The following is a 22,762-nucleotide window of genomic DNA, read 5'->3' as shown; positions in this document are numbered from 1 at the left end:
CCCCTCCTTGTGAGAGTGACCTCAATGCTCCCTGAAGCTGTGAAGGTGACCCCTGGTGGAACTGGGGCTACCGTTCCTAAGGAGACGGTAATCCTCCTTTTCTGCTGAAGGCAAACTATGAGTAAAGGGCCCTCTCCATAACAACAGTTTTAATATCCAGGTCTTGAAAGCCGTCAGGTCATGTGATGAAGCCTCTAGGAAGAGGCACTGCCAGAACTGGTATACCCGACTCATGATCCTTTTCACCCAAACTTCCAGTAGGTCGCACTCGGATTCCATAAGAGTTACTGGCAGCCATTATTATTACATTTCCAGATGGTAACCGTGAATACTTAAGTGTTATCACTCCGAGTCAGATCCATCGTCTTTCACTTTGAAATCTGAAAGGACCTTTGGCAGGCCTATTACTACCCTACGCTCAGTGGGTGCAGTCTTTGCTGCAGCCCGGGTCTGGGAGGCTGATTAGACACATTGCCCGTCTCTCTTGCTAACAAGTTTGGCGCTGTGACCGGGGGAGGGGGCAGTGAAGGCGGCTGAGCCGGCCTTGTTGTTCTACTTTCTGCTCCTCGCACGCCGCCAGCGGCTTCGCGTGTGTTTAACCAGCAGAGCTCGGACATGTTGTTTTTCTTGTCTGGCGGCGGAGGGAAGGAGAGAGCGGAACGGGGCGGCGGAGAGAGCAGAGGCGGCGGGCATGTCTAGCCGCGGGAAGGAGCTTCGGCAACAGGTGAGGAGGGCTCTGGCGATCCCGGCGCCCGGGCTGGATCCGGAGCGCGCGGGGGGCAGGTGAGTCAGCGCAGCAGGGGCAGAGGTGGCAGCCTCGGCTGAGGCCCCCCCCCCCCCCGTCCACCATCTCTCCGTCCTCCCTTCTGGCTTCAGGTGCAGTCCCCCTCGTCTCCTCTCCGTCCTTGCCCTCCACCTTCCGCCCTCACTGCTGGCTTCAGAGAGCCCCGCTACAGCCTCCCGATTGCTCACCCTTCTTCGGTCCAAGAAACGATTACGAAAAGCAGGAAAATTCAGTGCGTTGTGGTTAGTTGCCGAGCGTTTTGCCTGTTACTGATCTCCCAGCTTAAGGTTACTGGTTAGATATAAACATTTCTTTTCCTTAATAACTTTTTGCGTGTATATATTTATAAATATAGACGTAGGTATAGTATAATCATCATTTTATACAAAAAAGATAGGCTCTCCAGGATGTATGTTGACTTGAAACATGATCCCTTCTTGGGTGCTGAAAAGCACTTTATTTTTAGTCTCCTGCATCTGGGCCATGTCCAGAGTTGGAAACTATCCAGGTCTGACCCCCCAAAATTCTGGGCCTTTCGCGAGAGTTCCCAGCATCTCCAGGAAACCTGGCACTTCTGAAAAGTATTACCCTGCGGGGCAGCAGCCAAAACCTACTTTCTGCACTGCTAGAGCAAATTAAGTAGGAAATAGGATTCAGAGGGAGCACGAAGTGGTTGAGGGAGACCCTATTTAAGCTGCATCCCTGGGGGTGGGGGCTGGGGTGAGGGGGAGTGCAATAATTGGAATGGAATTACCAGGTGTGGGAGGGAAATGTTTAATTAGTCACATTTCTACATCCCTTATCAACTATAGTCCAAGGCAAGTTATATTACAAATAATTATATTACAAATAGAAAATACATATAATAAATATGAACACATACATATAATAAATAGAATCATGTACGTATAAAATAATTGTCCATAACTGAGTAAATAAATTAAAACTAAAAAACATTAAAACCTGCTCTACCAACATCAAAAGATGGGGGAAAGGAGAGGGCGTGAAAGATTGGCAGAAGAGACAAGATGAACACAGAAAAGGTTAAAAATTTGGCAAAGGAATGAGTCAAAGAAAGACAGGGCAAAGTACAATCAGAAGCATGAAAGAGGCAAAAGGCAAAGAGAATAGAAAAACAATAAATTAGATGGGAGAAATACAAATAATGAAAGAGCAACAGGTGAAGAGAAATTTTAATAAAGAGCACTGCATAAGATGAGTAAAAATGTGAGAAAGAAATGTGAATGAGTTCAGAAGAAAGGCACAAGGAAGAAAATTGGAGATGGAAGTATGAAGAGTGACAGCCCCCAAGACATTACCAAGGTTTGTGTATTTTATTACAAATTCTTAGTGCTATTTACAATACAGTACACCAAGGAGAGTGTCAGGGAGAAGGACAGAGATGTGCTGGATCAGGAGAGGCTTTGGTGTGTCTTTTGAGTATAATTAAGAAATTATTTTGTACTGTAATTTGCATGCATTTTATTAACTTGAATGACAGTAAAAGGATAATATGGATATCATGAGGCTATCTTGGTGTTCAAATCAATCAAGTGCAGATATGTTATATTCATGTATGATTTTGAGGAATTTTAACTTAAAAAAAACACACATGTTTTTTGGGTTTCAAGAAATTGTGTGTATTTTGATTGATGCTCATTCCCTCCTCTTGCAAATTTCAAAATGAAGTAAGCACAAAAAGTTCCTAGGTATGAACACCTTACATTGCTGTGCTTCGGTGTTCAGTCATCACTGAGTACTTAGTCACTCTGTGTGCGGGGGTCAGAGGGTACAGAATGACACTAGCAGCTCTTCCCTTCCCTGGTCACTAACAATGGAACACAACATCTTTCACTGTAAAACAGAAAAGTACAAATAACACCCCCTTAAAGCAGCAGGATAATCCAGATTCTTCAAAGTGTCAAATTATCTGTTCCCTGATTCTGTTGCTTTGATTTTGGGTCTTATCCTTAGGAGTCCTTTCTTTTTTCCTAATTACATTTAGAAGTTTCATCTGGCTTTTTTGGGTTTCCAGCTCAATCAGAACCAGCCTCTGTTGGGCTATGGTGTCATGAGCCTTTATTTGCAAATATATGGGGTTTTCCTCCTATTTTATGAGGCAGCCCTATGCCACAGAGTGTATAGCAATGAATATTGTTAACAGATGTATGGTAAAGTGGGCGTTTTCCCCTTATGGGAAATCTGCAAAGTTTAAACAAAGCATGAACCATCTCCTAGAAGGGCACAGGATGTGCAGAGTGCAAAAGGTTACCCTGGAGCCAGAGCAAGAAAGTTCCAGGGCTGCTAGGTCATCTTTTGGTCAGAGGGTGTTACATGCCCTTCTAGATGGACAATAGGGGTACATCCCCCATGGGCTCGGTCTCTGGAAAACCGATAAAAACCTTGCCTCTGCTGAGTTTGGGGCTGCTCCAGTTTTGGAAGGTCAAAGGAAGGATGGAGCCGTGATCCTCTTCAAGGGTTACAGAAGGGAGTAGCAGGAGTGAGGCAGAGGTTTTCGCCCAAAATCTCAGGAGGCCTGGTGAGAAGGAAAGAGAGTGTTTGCAATACAATTTGGAAAGATCTGAAGAAAAACGTGTGCTTAACTGCTGAAGGCCATCTGTCTGGATCAGGAGGACAAACTGTTCCAGCAGTGACTTGTTGCGGGGCTCGGTGGGTTTTTGTCTGCTGCATCAGAGGGAATCTCGCCTTGAGCAGAACAGGACTGTGTAAGTAAATATAATGGGAAGGAAGAGAGGGCCAGGATAGGCCGGTGAGACATTGAGTAAAGGGAAAAGAATGAAGTACAAAATGATATGGTGTTACTAGAAGAAGTGACTTATCAAAGAAAGACAAGTAGAGGGAAAGGAGGTGAGCGTTTTCTGGAACTGTGATACTGTTCATTTTTCTGAGTTTGTCATTATGTTTTACTCTGAAGATTGTACAGTAAACTATTTTTTATTTTGGAACACAAGGTATGACTGGACATTGGTTCTTTTGTGTGGAGTGTCCTCAGCCTAGAACTGGTCCTGTGGGTTATTCTGGCCCCAGGTCGCGGACCCGGAGACTTGATTCCCCCACCTCGGGCTAGAGACCCCCCCCCCCCCAGTGCTCCCCGAGGCTGGGAAGGCGACCCCCAGATGCATAGGAGGGATTTACGTTTATAACCCGGCCCCAGGTCCAGCCATTGCAATCATAGGACCTCGAACAGGCCAGAAACCGTAGCTTTTTCCGCACCACTGTACATGTGTGTCCGGCCGGTGAGTGTCACTACTGAGCGACTGCCGATATTTCCTCCCCACTACAGGAGCCTTTGAACGTTGCCTCCGTAGCATTCTGTGCCCCAACTGGCCAAGGGAGCAGAATTCTTGACCACCGGATTGAATCCAGATACTCTGCATGGCGGCGCAAAAGCACTGCTCTGAGCCACCAAGCAAGCCTCCATCCCCTGTTTTTGTATGCTCCTTCCCAGTTAAGTTAGCCGAACCATTGCAGCAGCAGTCCTTAGCCAGAGGCCACAGCCCACGGCTCCTTCCGCCATGCAGTGACTTAGACCCCGAGTCTGGCCGCTGGGAACTGCTGTGGAGTGATGGCTGAGACTCTCTCTTTGCAGGAGCTGTCAGAAACCCAGCCGGCTCCGGGATCAAACTCAAATCCTCTGCATGGCAGTGTACGTACAGCATAACCTACTGCTGGCCAAGTCACTTTAATTATTTTTACTTGTAAAAGGAATAAATGCTGTGCAATTTTTATTTAAAAAAAAAAAAAAAAGGCCATACCTCCCAGTCTTTGACTTCTCATTGTCCAGCCATGAACTATTCATACTGTTTTCATGCTCTCCGTGTATCTGCGTGATACCAGCATGGAGTTCTGGTGAGGATCAGCACTCCGTTTTACTTAGTAGCATAGTAATGATGGCAGAAAAGTACCAAATGGTCCATCCAGTCTGCCCAGCAAGCTTCCTTTGGTTAATATCTGTCGCCCTGTGCAAGTTACTCCCAAATTTCTCTCAAGGGAAGTCCATGCAGTTACCCCCAAACCTTATGCTAAGGGTAGTAAATTTTTCAATCAAAGACAAAGCAACTGTCTAGCCCATAAAAAATTACCGCTAGCAACATTGACTGGGTGAGGAGCCTTCTTTAAAATTCAGACAGTGCTGCTTGACTTGCTTTGCTTTTGGACTTGTCTGTAGAAGCAGTCCTGTGCTTTTTCCCTTATGTGTCTGCATTTCAGTACTCCAGACTGTAAAAGTTGGGGCCCATATTGGTTGCAGTCTGATCCCCTCCCCCCCCCCGTTGTCAAAGTGGAGAGCAAGGTTGCAGTTGCATCAATAGTATCAAGGCTTATTGGCTGAGGGTAGCAATCCCTGTGTTTCTGCTAAGGGCAGTAACTGCCGCTCCGTGCAGGTTACCTCACATGCACCCTTTTCTTCATTTCTGTCCTCTAGCCTTTTGGGACCTAGGGTGCTTATCCCATGACCCTTTGAATTATTTGACTGGTTTTGTCTTCACCTCCTCCAGAAGGTCATTCCAGGAATCCACCACCCTCTCTGTGAAGAAATATTTCCCAGTGTTGGTTCTGAGTACCACTCCCCTGGAGTTTTCATTTCCCGACCCCTAGTTTCGTAATGGTGGGACTGGCTCAGTAGCAGGCGTTCTCAAAAGTTTTAAACACTATTGTATCCTCAGCAATAAACCAAAGCGAAAATATTAATGAGCTAGCACTACAGTTTTAATTATTAATTTCTTTCAAAGATGATTGTTTTAACTGGTAGAAGAATGGATAATCAGCTATTGGAGTAAAGTTAAAGCAAAAACAAACAAGCAATTCAATTAAAAAGATTGATTTAGCAATGGTTGTAGCACTCATTTTCCAGTGGAGAGAGGCAGGGTGCCCCCCATCCCCCCTTCATCTTAAATTATCGTCATTTGCTGACGATATTTTATTTACCTTAAGCAACCCCATGTCTTCCCTGCAGTTTCCGGATTCAGAGTTCACTTTGACAAATCAGAGATCTTAAATGTTACATTATATGAAAGCAAGGTGTTAATATTAAGGCAGCTTTTAGTATATTAAAAAAATAATAATAATAACATTTGATCTGAGATATCACATCAGTTTATATTCAGCCCCAGAGAGCTTACAATCTATGTTTGTACCCGAGGCAATGGAGGGTAAAGTGACTTGCCCAAGGTTACAAGGAGCAATAGCAAGACTTGAACCCTAGTCTCCTGGTTCATAGCCCACTGCTCTAACCAGTAGGCTATTCCTCCTCCCTTTAAGTGAGCAAGAAACTCGATTAGATATCTTGGGATACAGATTGGGTTTAAGGCACGAGATCTCTTCCTGTTAGATTATCAGCCACTGGTAAAGAAGTTGCAGATCTACGTAGGTGGGAAAGAGAGCATTTTTCTTGGCTAGGGCGTATCGCTATCATTAAGATCAGTATTTTGCCCTGGGTTTTTGTATCTATCTCTTTGCCGGACTTTATATCTGTTGCCATTCTTGGATCCTGGCAAAAGAAGGTTTTTCCACTTCATTTCGAAGAGGTGACCACTCCGAGTTTCCCCGTTCTCTCCTTTACCAACCCAGGATAAGGGGAGGTCTGGGGTTCCCAACTTGCAACTGCACAGCTTGGGGCGATACCACTTAACCTTTGTTAAGCAGTGGGTAAGGTTTGAGCAATGCATAGTGGGGAGAATGCCTTTAGGTGTTCTGCAGAGGCAGCCACGACATACTTGATGCTCGTATAAGGCCATACCCTTCACTCTGTGACTACACTAAGGGTCTGGGCCAAGTGGAAGGTGTGTTTAGTGGGGAAAAGGGATTATTTTTATACTTCCTTCCTTTTTCATAATAGAGCCTTTCCAGCTGGGTTTCAAAATAAGACATTTCAGGAATGGTGGGCATAGGGCATCAATTGTATTGAACATATGTGAACAGAGGGGTGCTCTTTTGTCAATTGGCGAATTGTCTGATAATTATCAGTTGAACAAAGTGGATTTCTTAGCATACACTCAGCTTCGCCATTTTATAATGTTTAAGGACGTTTCTTCTTCTTTGGCCTTAGGTAAAACTTTATTTGAGCATTTATGCATAGAAGCAGATAAAGAAACGGGGGTTAGTTTTCAAGATTTATGCATTACTCTTTGGATAAGGTAGGGATGTCGTCTCTCATATATAAGAGCTTGGGAAGTTGACTTGGGGATTACTTTGGCTCCCGAAACGTGGGATCAGGGGTCTGCTAGTAAATGCCCTATCTCTGCTCTATTGCAAGAAAATTGCTATAAGCTTTCAATGCGTTGGGTACCTTACACCGTCCAGATTGCATCGCATGTACCCTGCAGGCAGTGAAAACTGTTGGAGGGAGTGCGGTGGACTGGGTACCTTTTTCCACATTTCGTGGGACTGCCAACAGGCCTCCTTATTTTGGAACCGAGTAGTACACTGGCTGGAGTCAATATTAGAAGTACAGGGTTTAAGAAATGCTGGATTGATATCACTTAACGTACCCTCTCTGAACCTAGATACATTCCAACAGCGATTTTGTCAACAAGTTCTCATAGCTGCTAGATGTGTATTAGCACTGTTTTGGAAATGACCGGAAGTGCCAATCTTACAGGCGGTTTTGCAAAGGCTAAGATTCTACTACTGAATGGCAGCAACTCATGCCTATAGATGTAATCCAAAATCAGTATTTCAGAAAACTTGGAAACTTCTTCTGGAATGGGAGTCAGCGGAATCTAAGGAGACGGACCTGCTCACTGGGTAATGCCTCAGTGGTTCTACTGATTTGCCTGTTTCAAAGTATGGGGGGGGGGTTTCCCCTTTTCTTTTTTCCTTTTTTATACTCAAGATTGTGAAGTGAAATTCTCATCTTGCCCTAAGAGAGGAACCATTATGAGAAGATTCATGGCCACATAGTCATTATGTTGCAGTTAGTGCACATTTAAAACTAATCGGAGAAAGTTCTTTTTCACTCAACACACAATTAAACTCTAGAATTTGTTGCCAGAGGATGTGATTAGTGCAGTTAGTATAGCTGTGTTTAAAAAAGGATTGGATAAGTTCTTAGAGAAGTCCATACCTGCTATTAATTAAGTTGACTTAGAAAATAGCCCCTGCTATTACTAGCAACGGTAACATGGAATAGACTTAGTTTTTGGGTACTTGCCAGGTTCTTGTGGCCTGGATTGGCCTCTGTTAGAAACAGGATGCTGGGCTTGATGGACCCTTGGTCTGACCCAGAATGGCAATTTCTTATGTTCTTATGTCTGTAGGTTGAACCAAACATAGGACTGTTTGCGCTGAGGCTTTATCTTGTATATAATTATGTTTCTAGGACATTCCACTGTGAACTTTGAAATGTGACAGATAATAGTATTCAACATGTTGCAGAGAGGAATAGATGCTAGTGATACTTGACGCGGGGAATGGTTGGTGGGGAAAGGGAGAGTTCTATCAGAGACTGTAAACTGAATGTCAGTTCATTTACTGTTTTGTTATATACGCACTGTATGTTTTGTATGCTGAATTTCAATAAAAATTTTCAATGGGGGAAAAAAAGGTTGATTTAAAAAAAAAAAAATATATAGCAGATTTACTTCTTAGTGTTTGGGTATTTGCCAGGTTCTTGTGGCCTGGTTTGGCCTCTGTTGGAAACAGGATGCTGGGCTTGATGGACCCTTGGTCTGACCCAGCATGGCAATTTCTTATGTTCTTACTCTCTGGAATGTACATCTCCTACTGATGTTTCGGACAGGGCTTTACCTCAGGACTCTGTGCCACTCCTAACTGTTACTAACCAACCAAGAGATTTCCACTCAAGTAATATTGGTTGCTAAGCAGAACTTAATGTTGGGGTGTGCTAAAATCTTTTAGTAAGCTTGGTAGGTAGCAAGATCAGTGCTGCAACCAAAAGTACTTACTGGCAGATCAGCCTGATGGTTCAGTAGCTATGCAGCATGCTGCCAAGAGGCCTGGTATTTGTTGATTTAACTAGAGCTGGGTTACTATGCAGGTAATGTTGACACCTCCGGAGAAGAACAAGTGTCAGTGGCAACAATGTCTGGCAAAACCAGTCTGCCTGTATACCATATTCTGATGTGATCCTTTTTTGAAGACAGTTACTGCAATGGGTAGGCTTGGTAGGAGGCGGGTGGGGGGACAGAGCGTTGAATATAAGACAAAAAAATCCGCAGTAGGGGCCAGTTGCAATTGACCTTGAAATCCAGAAAAGCAGGGAGAAGCTGCTGGCCAAACTTTAAAAAAATTCCTTATTTGGTAATAACAATCTACAAATCAACGAAAGAAAAAGTGTTACCCTCCATTTAGGAATATTAGGTGTTTTGATATATTACTGGTGCCTCGTGTAACAAAACATTTCAGTGATTTGGGACAGGAGGGTGGCCATCTTAGTTTCCAAGATCCTGGAGTTCCCACAATGCATTGCAGGTGATATCATCACACAGTAAACAAGGAAGTATTTTTGAATGTCAGGTACAATAAGAAGATTGAGTACTGAAGAGAGTAATTACTTTGCAGTAATTGATATAGCTAAGGATGAAAACTTAGAAGGGGATGGCTGTAGCTGTTTCCAGAGAAATACTGTCATATATTGCAGATGTGAGGGCAGCCTTGCTTCTCTTTCTTGAAATATTCCTTATAATCGACATGATAAGGGTAAAGACTGCTGTGCCTTAACACAGGTTGCATTTTGGTTCAGGGATAAGCCACTGTGATGACATGTCTGCTCCATATTTTCCTGTCATAGTGCAGACTAATTTGCAGAACATGGAGCAGACATTTCCTGCTGAAGTTATAGAGAACCCAAGAATTTTTATCAGTTGGTAGGAAATGCGTTTTACATGGCATGGACAATAGGTGATGACTTCTGTTTTTCTGGTTTTGTTTTCTGGTATAACTGGAAAGCCTCTAATGTTTCATTGCTGCCCAGATAAACATGGAGTCGCATCCTATAGTATTTTACTCAATAAGGTCATAACGCAGTACACAATAAACCCATGAGGAGGACAGTTGCATATTTATACAAAGTTTGTGCTTTATTTAAACTTACTTAAAATCATTCAGAACAGCTAAGAGCTCCAGGGATCTTGTCATGAAAAGCAAATAGAATATAGGCAGGAATTATGTCTGTAGATGCCTGGTGCTTTTATTACCTGCTTTGTTTGAATGTTAATACATTTAAATAAAGCATGGAATTGTATCATGGGTAGCTTTGTTTTCTGTTTATTCATCCAAGTGAATACTCTGTTGGAGAATCTGACTTGTGGGTAGCTTCCCATTGTTACTTTCCATGCATTTGATTCTGCCACTGCTGTTACATTCACTGAATGAGAAAACTAATGTGTACTTTGTGGATCTCAGGTTCAATATTTCTGATGCAGTGCCTGATTCTTCTTCTTTTTCTTCTTCTTCTTCTTTAGATTCTGATTAATTTTAAGACAGCAAGCTGTATTCACAACCATTTATCCCTATTTTAAAAAACTGTCACAGAAAAAAATATCACAGTGGTGGAGACACAGACTGGTAAGTTCCCAGGAAAAAACTGAATAATGTTTAAATACTGAGAGAGTTGAAATGTAATACAAGATTATGTTTCAACTTGTTCCAATATTTTTTTTCTCAGAAAACTTATATTGATGAAATTTCGTGTTCATGATTCCCAGTCTCTCATCAAATTACTCGGTTGGTTCTCTGATCTGGGTATTGTAATAGTTGAGAAGTATTTGACCCTCATGGCTTTTTGAAAAACACTGAAATTACACAGTATCATTTTGTGTAGAGCTCATTAGAAATAAATATAGCAGCCTCCCACCTTTCATAAAACTGTGAAACTTTCAGCATCTGAAGTGACTAGCTAAAGCTTGGCTGAACTTTGTGTAGCAAAGAAAACCCAATAAGCAACTTCAGAAACTCATGAATAGTAACACCAGTCTTCAAAGCTTCATTCCTGTTACTGGTCTAGTCGGGGGTGGATTCCTGATGATGACCGGCCCAGGGATTCGCCGCCCAGGAGATACCACGTGGGTCTGCCGAGCGCGGCTCTGTCACGGCCACGCTCAGCAGACCACGGGACTAGAGCGACCAGCCCACCGGGGGATGCCCGATCCCCCCGATAGGCCAATCCGCCCCTGGGTGTCTAGTCATTTAATTGCAGGTGGGCCATTGGTTACAAGGTGTTCATATTTCCACTTTCCTTTTCGTCCTGCAGACCTGTCCACCCCTGCGAATTCCTCTGCTTGCCAGTAGGTGGAGGCAGAGAACTTTTTCTGTGTCTATTTTGTTTTTGCTTGCGTCACACACACACACACACACACACACTATATATCCTAGGATAGCTGGGTAGCTCCTTAGTAGTTCTCTGCCTCCAAAATAGGTGGGGGTTATGCTGGGATAGCTTGGAACTATACAAAAAAAAAAAAAAGAGAAGTGACTTGGACTCCAGGGAAAGCCCCTCCTCACCCTTTGGGAAAAAAAACAAACCCCGGAGTAGTCCTGAGTGAACCTCAGTCTGCAGAGGTCACTTCCAGGAGGGGGAGGCATGGGCTCATAGGGAGTATTCGGCGTCCTTAGCCACAGCGGTGGGAAACAGGCTTCACCCCCATCCAGCAGCAAAACACAAGGCCGAGAGGGGCCAGAAATGCAACTCCATTGCGGGCTCCTTTTGCCCCCCACTGTGATGGCCGTGAGTCGCCAGAAAACCAGCAGCAGAAAACAGGTGAGGAGGAGAGGGGTTGGTCTGAAGGCAGATGTGCTGCCGACGCTGGCTCAGAGGGAGCCAAGAGAGCCCATCATGGGGGGGGGGGGGGGATGCAGCCAAGTTGCAAGCAGGCCCTGTGGTAGAGAAAGAACCCCCAGGGAGAAGAATACAAGGCACAGTGCAAGTTTCCACAGTTTATTTTACTAATGCACAGGCCAAAGGAGCTGTATTAATAGGTCCCTCGCGTGGCGGTTCCACATTGTGCTAACAACAAGCGCCAGGTTTAAAGAAACCTAGGACAGAGAGAACTCCCCTGTCACCCCCCCCCCCCACCCCCACCCTTCCCCGGGTGGATGTGATGCAAGGGATTTAGAACTCCCAGAGGAAGCTCCCGTGAAGGGGGAGATATAGCAGTGAGGCTGTTTAGGAAGGAAGAACTGAGCCTCCTAATAGTAAAGGTCATGCAAACCTTCAGCCTGCAGGAGTTAGGCATGGAAAAGGATGTGCAAGGGCACCCAGTCCTTAAGAGGTATAAAGAGACCAGCAAAAGCATTCCCCATCCACCTGGCTATAGAGGAGATGATTGAGGGGGAATGGGTCGTGCCCGATTCAGCCCTGAAGGCAAGATTCTTAATGCACTCCTATCCATTACAGCAGGGGAAGGTGGATAGGTTACTAAAAGTCCCAAAGGTAGATGCCCCAGTGGCAGCAGTGTCGAAGAAGACAACTATACCTGTAGAAGCGGGCATCTCCTTAAGAGATGCACAGATTAGAAAAATGGAAGCTTTTTTTGAAGAAAGCATTTGATGCAGCCAGTTTGTCTTTACAAGCAGGGGTATGTGGCAACTATGTAGCCAGGGCATGGGTCAAATGGCTCCAGCAGCTCCAGGAAGAAACACTAGGTATATGAAAGGGCCAGAATAGAGTCAGGGACCGTCTTTCTGGCAAATGCATTTTATGACCTGATCAGAACATCAGCCAAGCACATGGCATCGATGGTAGTGGCAAGGAGATTTTTGTGGCTCAGACATTGGGCGGTGGATGCACCCTCCTAAGCAAGTCTAAGCGTTCTGCCCTTCAAAGGGTGACTCCTCTTTGGGGAGGAATTAGATGCCTTAATGAAAAGCCTGGTAGATTTAAAGCCACAGAGTCTCCTGAAGGATAGGCCCAGAGGTCTCTTAAGGCCCTTTAAACAAAAAATCAAGGAATTTAGGGGGTTTAGGCAAGTGAGGGTCCTGGGCAGTCAGGGTTTTAGACCTCCAGATGAGACAGCCCTTTCGAGCAGTGCAGGACTGGGTCAAGAATAAAGCCCCAGAGCTCCCAGGGAGGTTCAAAGGAGCTAAGTAATGGTCGGGGGGGCCCACTCTGAACCTCCACCAGTGGCGGTCGCTAACACTATTTTTCAAGGAGTGGGGCTGAGTCATCAGGGACAGGTGGATCTTGGAGGTGATCTGCCTAGGATACTCCCTGGAGTTGGCTACCCCAGTACCAGAATTCTTTATGGTGTCCCCTTGCAGGTCGCAGGAGAAAGGCAAGACTTTCAGAATGACCCTAAACAAACTGGTGGCAGAGAGGGTGATAGGTTGTTACTCCCTATATTTTGTAGTTCCCAAGAAAGAAGGGACGTTCCGTCCGGTGTTAGACTTGAAAATGGTGAACAGAGCCCTCAAGGTGAGAAAGTTCAGAATGGAAACATTGAGGTCAGTTATCGGGGCAGTCAGAAAGGGGGAATTTATAGATATGCCTTTGGACCTATCAGTTCAAAGCACTGCTGTTTGGACTAGCCACAACACCAAGAACCTTTTTGAAGGTGATTGTAGTAGTGGCAGCAGCACTAAGGAGGGAAGGTATTCCAGTGCACCTATATCTAGACAATTGGCTGAACAGAGCCAGGTCAGAGGAGGAGAGCAGGAGCTTCACAAGGAGAGTGAGAGTGCTCCTTGAGGAGTTAGGTTGGGTAGTACGTGAGCCCAAAAGCAATTTACAGCCATCCCAAAGGTTAGTTTTCCTGGGGGCCCAGTTTGTCACTGAGCAGGCAAAGGTGTCTTTGACTCAAAAAAGGGCAGAGAAACTGAGATGCAAGATAAGGAAGCTTCCAGTGGCCAGGAGGCCGGCAGCAAGGGATTACCTGCAAGTTTTGGGGTCAATGGCAGCAACCATAGAGGTAGTCCCATGGGCAAAGTCTCATATGTGCCCACACAAAGAGCATTGCTTTCAAGCTGGAACCCCGGCATGCAGAGATAAGGAGAAAGGATCAGGCTTACCTCAAGGCTAGGGCCAGCCTAAGTTGGTGGCTAGTAGAAGACAACTTATTAGCAGGGGTCAGTCTAGTTCTGCCAGACTTGATGATGTTAGCAACAGATGCCAGCAGAGTAGGCTGGGGGGCGCATTGCGAAGGACAGGTGGTGCAGGCAAATGGTCAGCCAAGGAGAGGGGAGGCCTCAACGAACCTGTTGGAGCTGAGAGCAATAAGACTGGCGCTCAAGTACCTAAGCCCAGGGGTCAAAGTGAGGCCAATAAGAGTCCTTTCCGACAGCACCACAGCAGTGGCCTATATAAACAGGCATGGAGGTATGTGAAGTTGGCAGTTAGAGGAAGAAGTGGAGCAGTTAATAAGCTGGGCAGAAAAGAACCTGGCGGGGGCTAACAGCCAGTTACATAGCAGGAAAGGAGACCACACAGGCAGATTACCTCAGCAGGCTGCGCTAGACCAGAGAGAGTGGAAACTAGCGGAGGAAGCTTCAGAGTGGTAGGGAGGTGGGGAAAGCCAGAATGATAATTGATGGCAACAGGAAGGATTACCAAGACAGAACAATTTTTCAGCAGGTACCAGGAACAGGGATAAAAAGTAGCAGATGGCAACCATGGCCAGTGGACCAGCTGCTATACGTATTTCCACCATTGACCTTAATAGCAAGGATACTGAGGAAAGCAGCAGAACACGGGGGCTGGATTATTCTGGTAGCCCCAGACTGGCCCAGAAGGTCATGATATGCGGATTTAGTGAGGTTAAGCAGAGATGCACCTCTAAAACTAGGAAAAGTAGAGAGCCTGCTCAGGCAGGGCCCAGTCATGTGTGAAAAGTCTGATCTTTATTATCTTATAGCCTGGCTCTTGAGAGGGACAGGCTAGAGAAAAAAGGCTATTCAAGGACAGTAGTAGCCACCTTGTTAAGGTCTGGAAGACACCCTACCTTCTGGGCGTCTGGTAGAGTTTGGAAAGTTTTTGAAGAGTGGTGCAGAGGGAACAAGGGAAATCTTGCAGTTCCTGCAGGATGACCTAGAGAAAGGGTTAGCCCTAAACTCTCTCAAAGTGCAGGTGGCAGCATTAGCCTGTTTTTAGGGGCCAGGTGCAAGGAAGCTCTCTAGGGGCTCACCCTGACATAGCACATTTCTTGAGGCCTCTGAAGCACCAGGTAATACCCATGTGGGATCTTAGTGTGATGCTTAGGGCCTTATCCAAGGCACCCTTTGAACTGCTTAGAGAGCCAACATTAAAGGACCTCACTCTAAAGGCAGTCTTTCTAGTAGCAATAGGCTCGGCCCGGAGGGTCTTGGAGATCCAGGCCTTGTCCTGTAGGGAGCCCTAGCTATTGATTCACAAGGACAGAATAGTTATTCTTCCTGTCCCATCCTTCTTACCTAAGGTAGTGTCAGAAATTGACTCAAATCAGGTGATTGTTTTACTAGCTCTGATGAGAACAGAGTGGGGACAGGGGGAGCCCTCACCTGCTAGATGTCTGAAGGATTCTGCTACTGTACTAAAAGGTTACCAATGAATTCAGAAAGACAGACAGGTTGTTTGTCCTTTTGGAGGGCCAAAGAAGGGGCCAGGCAGTTTCTAAGCCTCAATCGCATGTCTGATTAGGGAAATGATAGTGACAGTATATGTTACACAGGGGAAGCATGCCCCAAAAGCTTTGTGTGCCCACTCTACTAGAGCTCAGGCAACCTCATGGGCAGAGAGTAGAGCAGCAATGCCTCAGGATATTTATTTATTTATTTCTTTAGGCATTTTATATACCGTCATTCCAAATGAAGATCACAACAGTTTACAATAACCTCATTCATATTCTTGGTCAGTAATCACATACCTTGTGTTAACATTCACATTCTAGGTTAACACCGTAATACATACTCGTTCTAGTTCATATTCATACAAATTCTAGGATATCACGATCATAAGGAGTTAATCTAGTTCATATTTGTCCATTTTTGGTCAACCCAAAGGTAATTACAGGTTCTAGTCCTACAACTATACATTTACATCGTTCATTATTTATTGCACTATCCACTAACATTATTTCTGGTACTGATGTTGAAATTATCAGCATATTGGTATTTTACGTTAAATTGTATGCTTTCCTATAGAGCCACATTTTCAGTTCTTGTTTGAAACTTTTTCTTTCCGTTATCTGATGTAATGACTGTAGAAGAGAGTTCCACAACTTGGGGCCTGCTATGCAAAACATTTGGTCTTTTATTTATATTAGGTGTGTGTTCGAGTAGAAAGCACCATTAGAAGTCCTTTGTTTTGTGATCTTAGGGCTCTCTGAGATGTGTAAAGTTGAAGTGTCATGCCTAATAAGCATGGGTTAATATTGTTGATGATGTTGAAAATTAGAGTTAATTCTTTATAATGGATGCTGAATTGTACAGGAACCCAGTGTAGTGCTATCAGAGAGGGGGTGATGTGTTAAAATTTCCTTGTCCCTAGTAAGAGTCTAGCAGATGCATTTTGAAGTAACTGCAGTGGTTTTAGAAGACTTGAGGGTAGGCCTAGTAATAGGGAATTGCAGTAGTCCAAGTTTGAGAATATTAGTGTTTGTAAGACAGTGTTATTGTTAGAAGTGGTTTCAACCAATGTAATATTCTCAGCTTGGCATATCCTGTTTTGATAAATTTGTATATATGCTTTTTCATGGTGAAGTTCTTATCAATCAGAATTCCTAGGTCTTATACTTGATCTGATGGAGTAATATTAATAATTCCTAGGTCCAGAGTTGGCAGTTTGATTATCGTGTTATCTCTCTTAACCACACAATTTCGGTTTTAAAGTTTTTGTTATATGGCCTTCATGTATGTTGACAGATGATGCATTTTTTCCAAATGTTTTGTCAAAAGGGATGTAGAATTGTATGTCGTCTGCATATAGGAAGAATTTGATTCTTAGATTTGCTAGTAATGTGCATACAGGCAGCAAATAGATGCTGAAAAGTGTGGCTGATAGTGTTGAACCTTGGGACACCTTTATTGATTTGTAGGGCAGCGACATGGTCCTCCTGGGGTACTTTCACAAAGCATTATAGTCTAGACCTGCAGGTAGAAGAGGATCTGAAATTTAGCTAAATAGTGTTGAGGGCATCTAAGGCCTCAGCCCACTTGATTTACTGCTCAGATACATCCCGCAAGTGTTGTCTGGTCTGCAGGAGAAAAAGAAAGGTGAAATTTATACTTACCAGATAATTTCCTTTCCTTTGGTCCTAGTAGATGTTGCGTCCATTGGTGCTAGAAGGCTTCGCCCCGTTTGCCTCATGTTGTTCACGGCTCCTCCCGCAACCATCTAGTGAGTAATCTAACGCTCAGTCTATCTCAACCACAGCGCTGCCTTGCTGGGAAACCTGTACCGGAATTCCCCTATACCAACGGGGTGAGAAGGGTTCCCTCTGCCGAGGGTCCTGAGACTGCTACATCCAGACTACCTCACTACTGCCACCTCTGGTGGTACACTTCAAGCTGTTTAATAAAAGAACTAACTCTGTGTTTGTGCGTTTGCGTTTAGCCCAGTACTGTGGCGCCTCATGGGGCTTCTCCCCGTGGGCGTGGTCATCTGCCTCAGTACCCAAGAATCCACCCAAACACTGCTTAACCATAACAGTAGACCAGTCCAAGTACCTTCCCCCCCAAAAAGGGGGGTTAAGAAATACAGGACATCATCTTAGTAGGCTAGGGCAAAAGGCTACTGAGGAGCCACCCAGCTATCCCAGGATATATAGCATCTGTGATGTAAGCAACAAAAAAAAAAGATGTGGAAGAAGTTCTCTGCTTCCACCTACTGGCAAGCAGGGGAATCTGCAGGTGTGGACTGGTCTGCTAGGACAATAGGAAAGGAAATTATCTGATAAGTATAAATTTCACTTTCTAACAAAGGACTTTCACTTTTAAAACAGCCTCTCACTTTGCCAAGCAGTTTGTTCATGGGCCTCCAGCCCTTATGCTAATTCAGCCATATTTCTATATACATTTTTTAGTCCAAAATATACAGTGGTTTTGGACCTGCAGAATTTGCAAGCAATTCTCAAAGGGAAACAGGTCAGGTATTTATTTACAGTAATTCCCCTTATGAAAATTGCCTACAAGGTACATGGGTACAAAAGTGCTCCCATGCTTTACCACTGCATGAATCTTTGAAAGTGCAATGGCACATGCATTGTTTACTTCTGACCTGTACGTAGGCAAGGGAACACCTCTTTGTAATCGAGCTAAGAGTTTGCGTGCTGTGAAAGCTCAGAGTTTTAGCCACTCTAATGAGAACAGTTTTCAACCAGGGCACTTGAACTGGGTGTCTATGTAGCAGAAGTGTTCCAAGTTAAATTTTCTGTGGCCCAAACAAACACAGTCACTTTTGCTAGGGCTGCAGAGGACTTTAACTGTGAAAACTACAAACATGTGGCTATACTATGCGCTGTCACATGGGAGGGATCTGGTCTTTAGCTCCAGGGGTTGGCGGGGGCTGGGGATGCTGCCGTGGCAATGTTCTCAGCCCTTCGGGAAGGTCCCTAGTCATTGCACAATGATACCTGCTTGTCAGATTTAGGGCCCAGGATTTTGGAAGGAGTCCTGGTGCATGGTTCCGGCTGAGACTGTCGCTGCAATGACCAAGCTAAAGTGAATTGTGAAGAGTTATAAAATAGGGGAAGAAAAAATCCTTGGGTAGTTGTAAATGAATGCTCGTGTTGCTGGATCCCAGCCATTTCTGACTGAACTGTAAGCTCAAAGGAGCAGGCAGAAGCTACCGGTCAAAAAATACCCTGTAAACACTATTTGTGGATTTACTTGGTTTTGTTTTTTGTTTTACCCATTCTGTCACATGGCACATACTTTTCTCCTATTTTGTTTTTTCCCTTATGACATGCTTTACTCATGTTAGCCTTCCTTAGTCGGAACCATCCCCAGTCCCACACGGGCGCCTCAGCATTATACCCCTCTTTTCCCCTTCACCAATATCAGTGGGTGGCGTTAGAGCAGGTTCTGAATGGTCTAGAAACCCAAATGGAGGGGATATGCATCCAGGAAATGAGTAATGGTACTTTTTGCATTTGTAGGTGTATTTCATCTGTGCAAGGAGCTGCTGCTGTGCTGTGGCTGTCTGTATGTCTGTCCATCCATATGCATGTATCGGGAGCCCTCTCTATAGACAGACTGGGCTTAAATTTGATACAAGAGTCTCTTACTTAGGTACCAACACTCCTGCCAGTTTTCAGCCAGATCTGTCCAGGGGAGGACATAACTGGAGCATAAAACATCACAGGACTAGGAAATACGCTTTTCTTTTACTACGCTACCGACATACACTTCTCCAGTTTATTAAATGTTCCTCATAACCAAGATGTATGTTTTTATGTTCTTTGCTCCGAAATTTGGAGGGTGCGGGTTACAAATGTTTTTAAATAAATAAAATATCCGTAATCACATGAGCATAATGAGTCATGAGGTGTCAGTTTGTGCTAATTAAGGGGGGCACTAAAGTGACATAAATTGTGAACAGGTCATTTCGGATATCATAGATATCGCTGTACTTAGGCTGACTAAAAATGTGTGTGTACGCACGCTCCTTTCTGTGGGGCTTTTCAATGGGCTCCTTGTGAAATGTTCACTGGTAATGTCATGATTTCCAGTTCAGTGCTCAAGACTTCACAGACTTAGAATATGATGGCAGATCAGGCCCATCTAGTCTGCTCAGTATCATTCCTGCTTCAGTGCCATAGATCTCAGTTAATCTTTGTCTTTTTCTTACCTATTTCGTAATTATAGATCCTCTGTGTTTATCCCATGCATATGACATGTAGCTCTTGTGTTGGCCTTTAGTATTGCCTGTATTCTCTCATTAATATCTACTGAAATCTGAGTTAATTGTAACATTGTTAAACCTTGGTGTGTATTCCTTTTTTATTTTTCAGATCAGACCACAGTAGTGTGGTCCTTCACTATGTCAGACCCCGTAACCCTGAATGTTGGAGGAAAGCTGTACACCACATCCCTTTCTACTCTATGTAGTTATCCGGATTCCATGCTAGGTGCTATGTTCAGTGGGAAAATGCCAACTAAGAAAGACAGCCAAGGTAACTGTTTCATTGATAGGGATGGCAAAGTTTTTCGTTATATTCTGAATTTCTTAAGAACTTCCCATCTGGACCTCCCTGAGGATTTCCAGGAAATGGGTTTGCTCAAGAGGGAGGCTGATTTTTATCAGATCCAGCCCTTGATCGAGGCATTGCTGGAAAAAGAAGTGGAGCTCTCTAAAGCTGAGAAGAATGCCATGCTCAACATCAGCCTTGAGCAGAAGAAACAGACTGTGCATTTCACTGTGCGGGAGGCACCACAGATCTACAGCTTATCATCGTCAAATATGGAAGTCTTCACTGCGCAATTGTTCAGTACATCCTGCCTGTTTCTGAAGCTTCTGGGTTCTAAACTATTCTATTACGTAAATGGCAATCTGTCTTCCGTTACCAGTTACCTGGAGGACCCAAACCACTTGACCTTGGATTGGGTTGCAAATGTGAATGGCCTACCTGAGGAGGAATACACGAGACAGAATTTGAAGAGACTATGGGTTGTTCCAGCTAACAAGCAAATTAATAGCTTTCAGGTATTTGTGGAGGAGGTGCTCAAAATAGCCATGAGTGATGGCTTTTGTGTGGATTCCTCTCACCCACACTCTTCTGATTTCCTGAACAACAAGATAATTCGACTCCTTCGGTACAGATAGAATTCCTTGATATAACAGTGAATGTATTACAGTACAACAGATACACTAAGTTCACTTTTTCTGAGCCTTTTACCATACTTAAATGTGACAGCACAAAATAAGATTGTGCACTAAAACAGACTTTAATATGTTTGCAATAATGACATTGTTTTGAATGTTCTGTAGCTACAAATGTCTTTTCATAGTACGTTGAAATTTCTCTTAAGCCAATACTGCTGTGTGCAGTAAATCTGAAACCCTTACTTCAGTAAATAGTCTCCGGCAAGGAGTCAGTTGTGGTGAACATTTTTCCCATTAGACACAAGATGGGAAAATCCCATTAGTATATATGGATCAAAGTGTTGTACATCAGTTTAGGGGATTATTTACTATTTTTGTGTTTGGAATTATGAATAACTGTTTTTCAAGAGTCATACATGTATGGTTCTCATTTGTAAAAAGTACATTTAAAAGTAACTTTCTGAAGTGATGTACTTTTCTGCCTTTTGTGGCTTGAGAGCTGACTGAACCCTTTAATAGAGAGTATGATACATCCCATTATATATAGAAGGCAGTGGGTTTGTGTGGGGCTTGCTTCTTTCACTGCAGTGAATGGTGAATGTGTGGCACAACACTACATATAGACCATCAGTGAAGGAGACAGCAGAGCGGGTGTCAGAAAATGTTATCTAATATGAAACTGTGTTTATTAATAATTTCCTATGTTCAGTGTAGTCAGTAAATATAAAATTGGTATTAAAATATATAAGCATTGATTCTCATATGCTTTTCTTAGGCTCAGCATTAGACCAGGGCCTCTTTTGGATATCTTTCAACCAACACCTGCAACCTTGAGGAGATTGCAGAGGAAATGTAGAAAAGATCTTGTTAATTTTTATCTCTGTGTCTGTTTGGAAAGGGACCTCTTTAAGGGACTTTTTCCAGGACCAGACAACTTTTCAATTAGACACCTGTGTAAGCCCAGAATACTTTGTTTCTTATCTCTGCTTAGTTAAAAAAAACAACCCCCAAAAAACAGGAGTTTAATTAGCTGGGTAGCCTCCCCAGTTTCTGATCTTTGCTAAAGCAGGAAAAGCAATTTTAATGAACTTTTGAAACTTTCTAGCTTCAGACTCCTCTGTTTTAGAAAGGGGAGCAAATTAGTTAACTTTTTGAACAACAAAGAACAGATTAGCCCCAACCTGGTTTCCTTTTCTGGTTATTTAAATGACTGCTAACAAAGAGAAAGTAGACTGCAGGCGGAACTTCTGACCGCGTGTACGAGAGAGACAAAAGGAAAGCGGGGCTTAATAGCTTCATTGAAATCTGGTGAGCAATATACATTTTCTGCATAATGAGAACCCGCTTAAGCTAAGTACTAAGTACTGTAACATTAGATATAAGTTGCTCTGGTTTTAATGAATCTCGTTCCCTTTTTTACCCTAGTTTGGCTACTTGACACCTCCCCGTGCGAGGTAGTTCAGCTCTAGGTTGCTCTCAATAGGGTCCTCTCCTGTGTTTCCAGCCAAGTTATTACTCCCTGTTAAATGTAATTTTCTTATCTTCTAATGTTTGATGTAAACTGATGTGATATGACCTGTCATGAATGTCGGTATAAAAAAAGAATCAAATAAATAAATACTATTATTTCTAGCTAGTATTAAACAAAGATATGTATTAGGAGATGCATTGATTTTACAAAAGAAATGTCTTTGATAGATGTTTATTTGATCTCTATTGTCTCTGTTACTGTTGTCACGGTATTTACCCTAATAGTTATCCACAGTCTAATTAGAATGGGATTTTGAGCGCTGTTCTACCCCATAAGGTTATTTAGAGGTTTTTAAAGTAAAGATTGATATTTCTTTTTATCTGGAATAAAGAGAAATTATTTTTAAATACATTCAGTATGGGTTATTTCTCTGCATGCTACTTTATTTTATTACTCTAAAGAAAAGAATCCATATCTCTGTATAAATAATAAACTTTTTGTCTATAGGGCAAAAGGGTTAATTGAATCAAGTAAGGTAAAAGCAGGCAGGACCTTCCCTTATTCTTTTTGACACTGGGAACCTGAGCAACCTGGCTGTCAGACAGTCCAAAAGGAAGCTATGCTGATGCAGTTTACCAGCTGGGAGTGGCAACTGGGGAAACAGATAGGAGGCACCACAGAGACACAGCAAGAAACGAGGCTTCCATCCTAATGCTTCAGCTAATTATTTTATATAGCATTACCAGTCATGTTATACAAAATAAATGTCACCAATACAGGATCAGTGCTTCAGAAT

The 22,762-nt window shown here is 43.5% G+C and overlaps 1 protein-coding gene across 5 annotated transcripts; it reads left to right on the top strand.

Annotated features, from left to right (window-relative positions):
- The first annotated feature begins 61 nt into the window (after window positions 1-61).
- KCTD21 (potassium channel tetramerization domain containing 21) lies at window positions 62-22,377 on the top strand. Of its 5 annotated transcripts, none has more exons than XM_029595916.1 (3): window positions 64-724; window positions 10,228-10,330; window positions 19,684-22,377. In XM_029595916.1, exon 3 carries the CDS (start codon window positions 19,713-19,715, stop codon window positions 20,493-20,495), a length of 783 nt encoding a protein of 260 aa, XP_029451776.1. In that variant the 5' UTR covers window positions 64-724; window positions 10,228-10,330; window positions 19,684-19,712; the 3' UTR covers window positions 20,496-22,377. The 5 variants fall into 5 exon arrangements, with proteins under 5 accessions (XP_029451779.1, XP_029451778.1, XP_029451776.1 ...); XM_029595917.1 differs by having other exon boundaries at window positions 64-783; XM_029595914.1 differs by having other exon boundaries at window positions 64-2,107.
- The last annotated feature ends 385 nt before the right edge of the window (window positions 22,378-22,762 follow it).

Source organism: Rhinatrema bivittatum, chromosome 3, assembly GCF_901001135.1.
Source record: "Rhinatrema bivittatum chromosome 3, aRhiBiv1.1, whole genome shotgun sequence".
NCBI classification, from domain to species: Eukaryota; Metazoa; Chordata; class Amphibia; order Gymnophiona; family Rhinatrematidae; genus Rhinatrema; species Rhinatrema bivittatum.
Note: the sequence above shows the minus strand (reverse complement) of the source record. Positions and strands in the feature narration are given on the sequence as shown.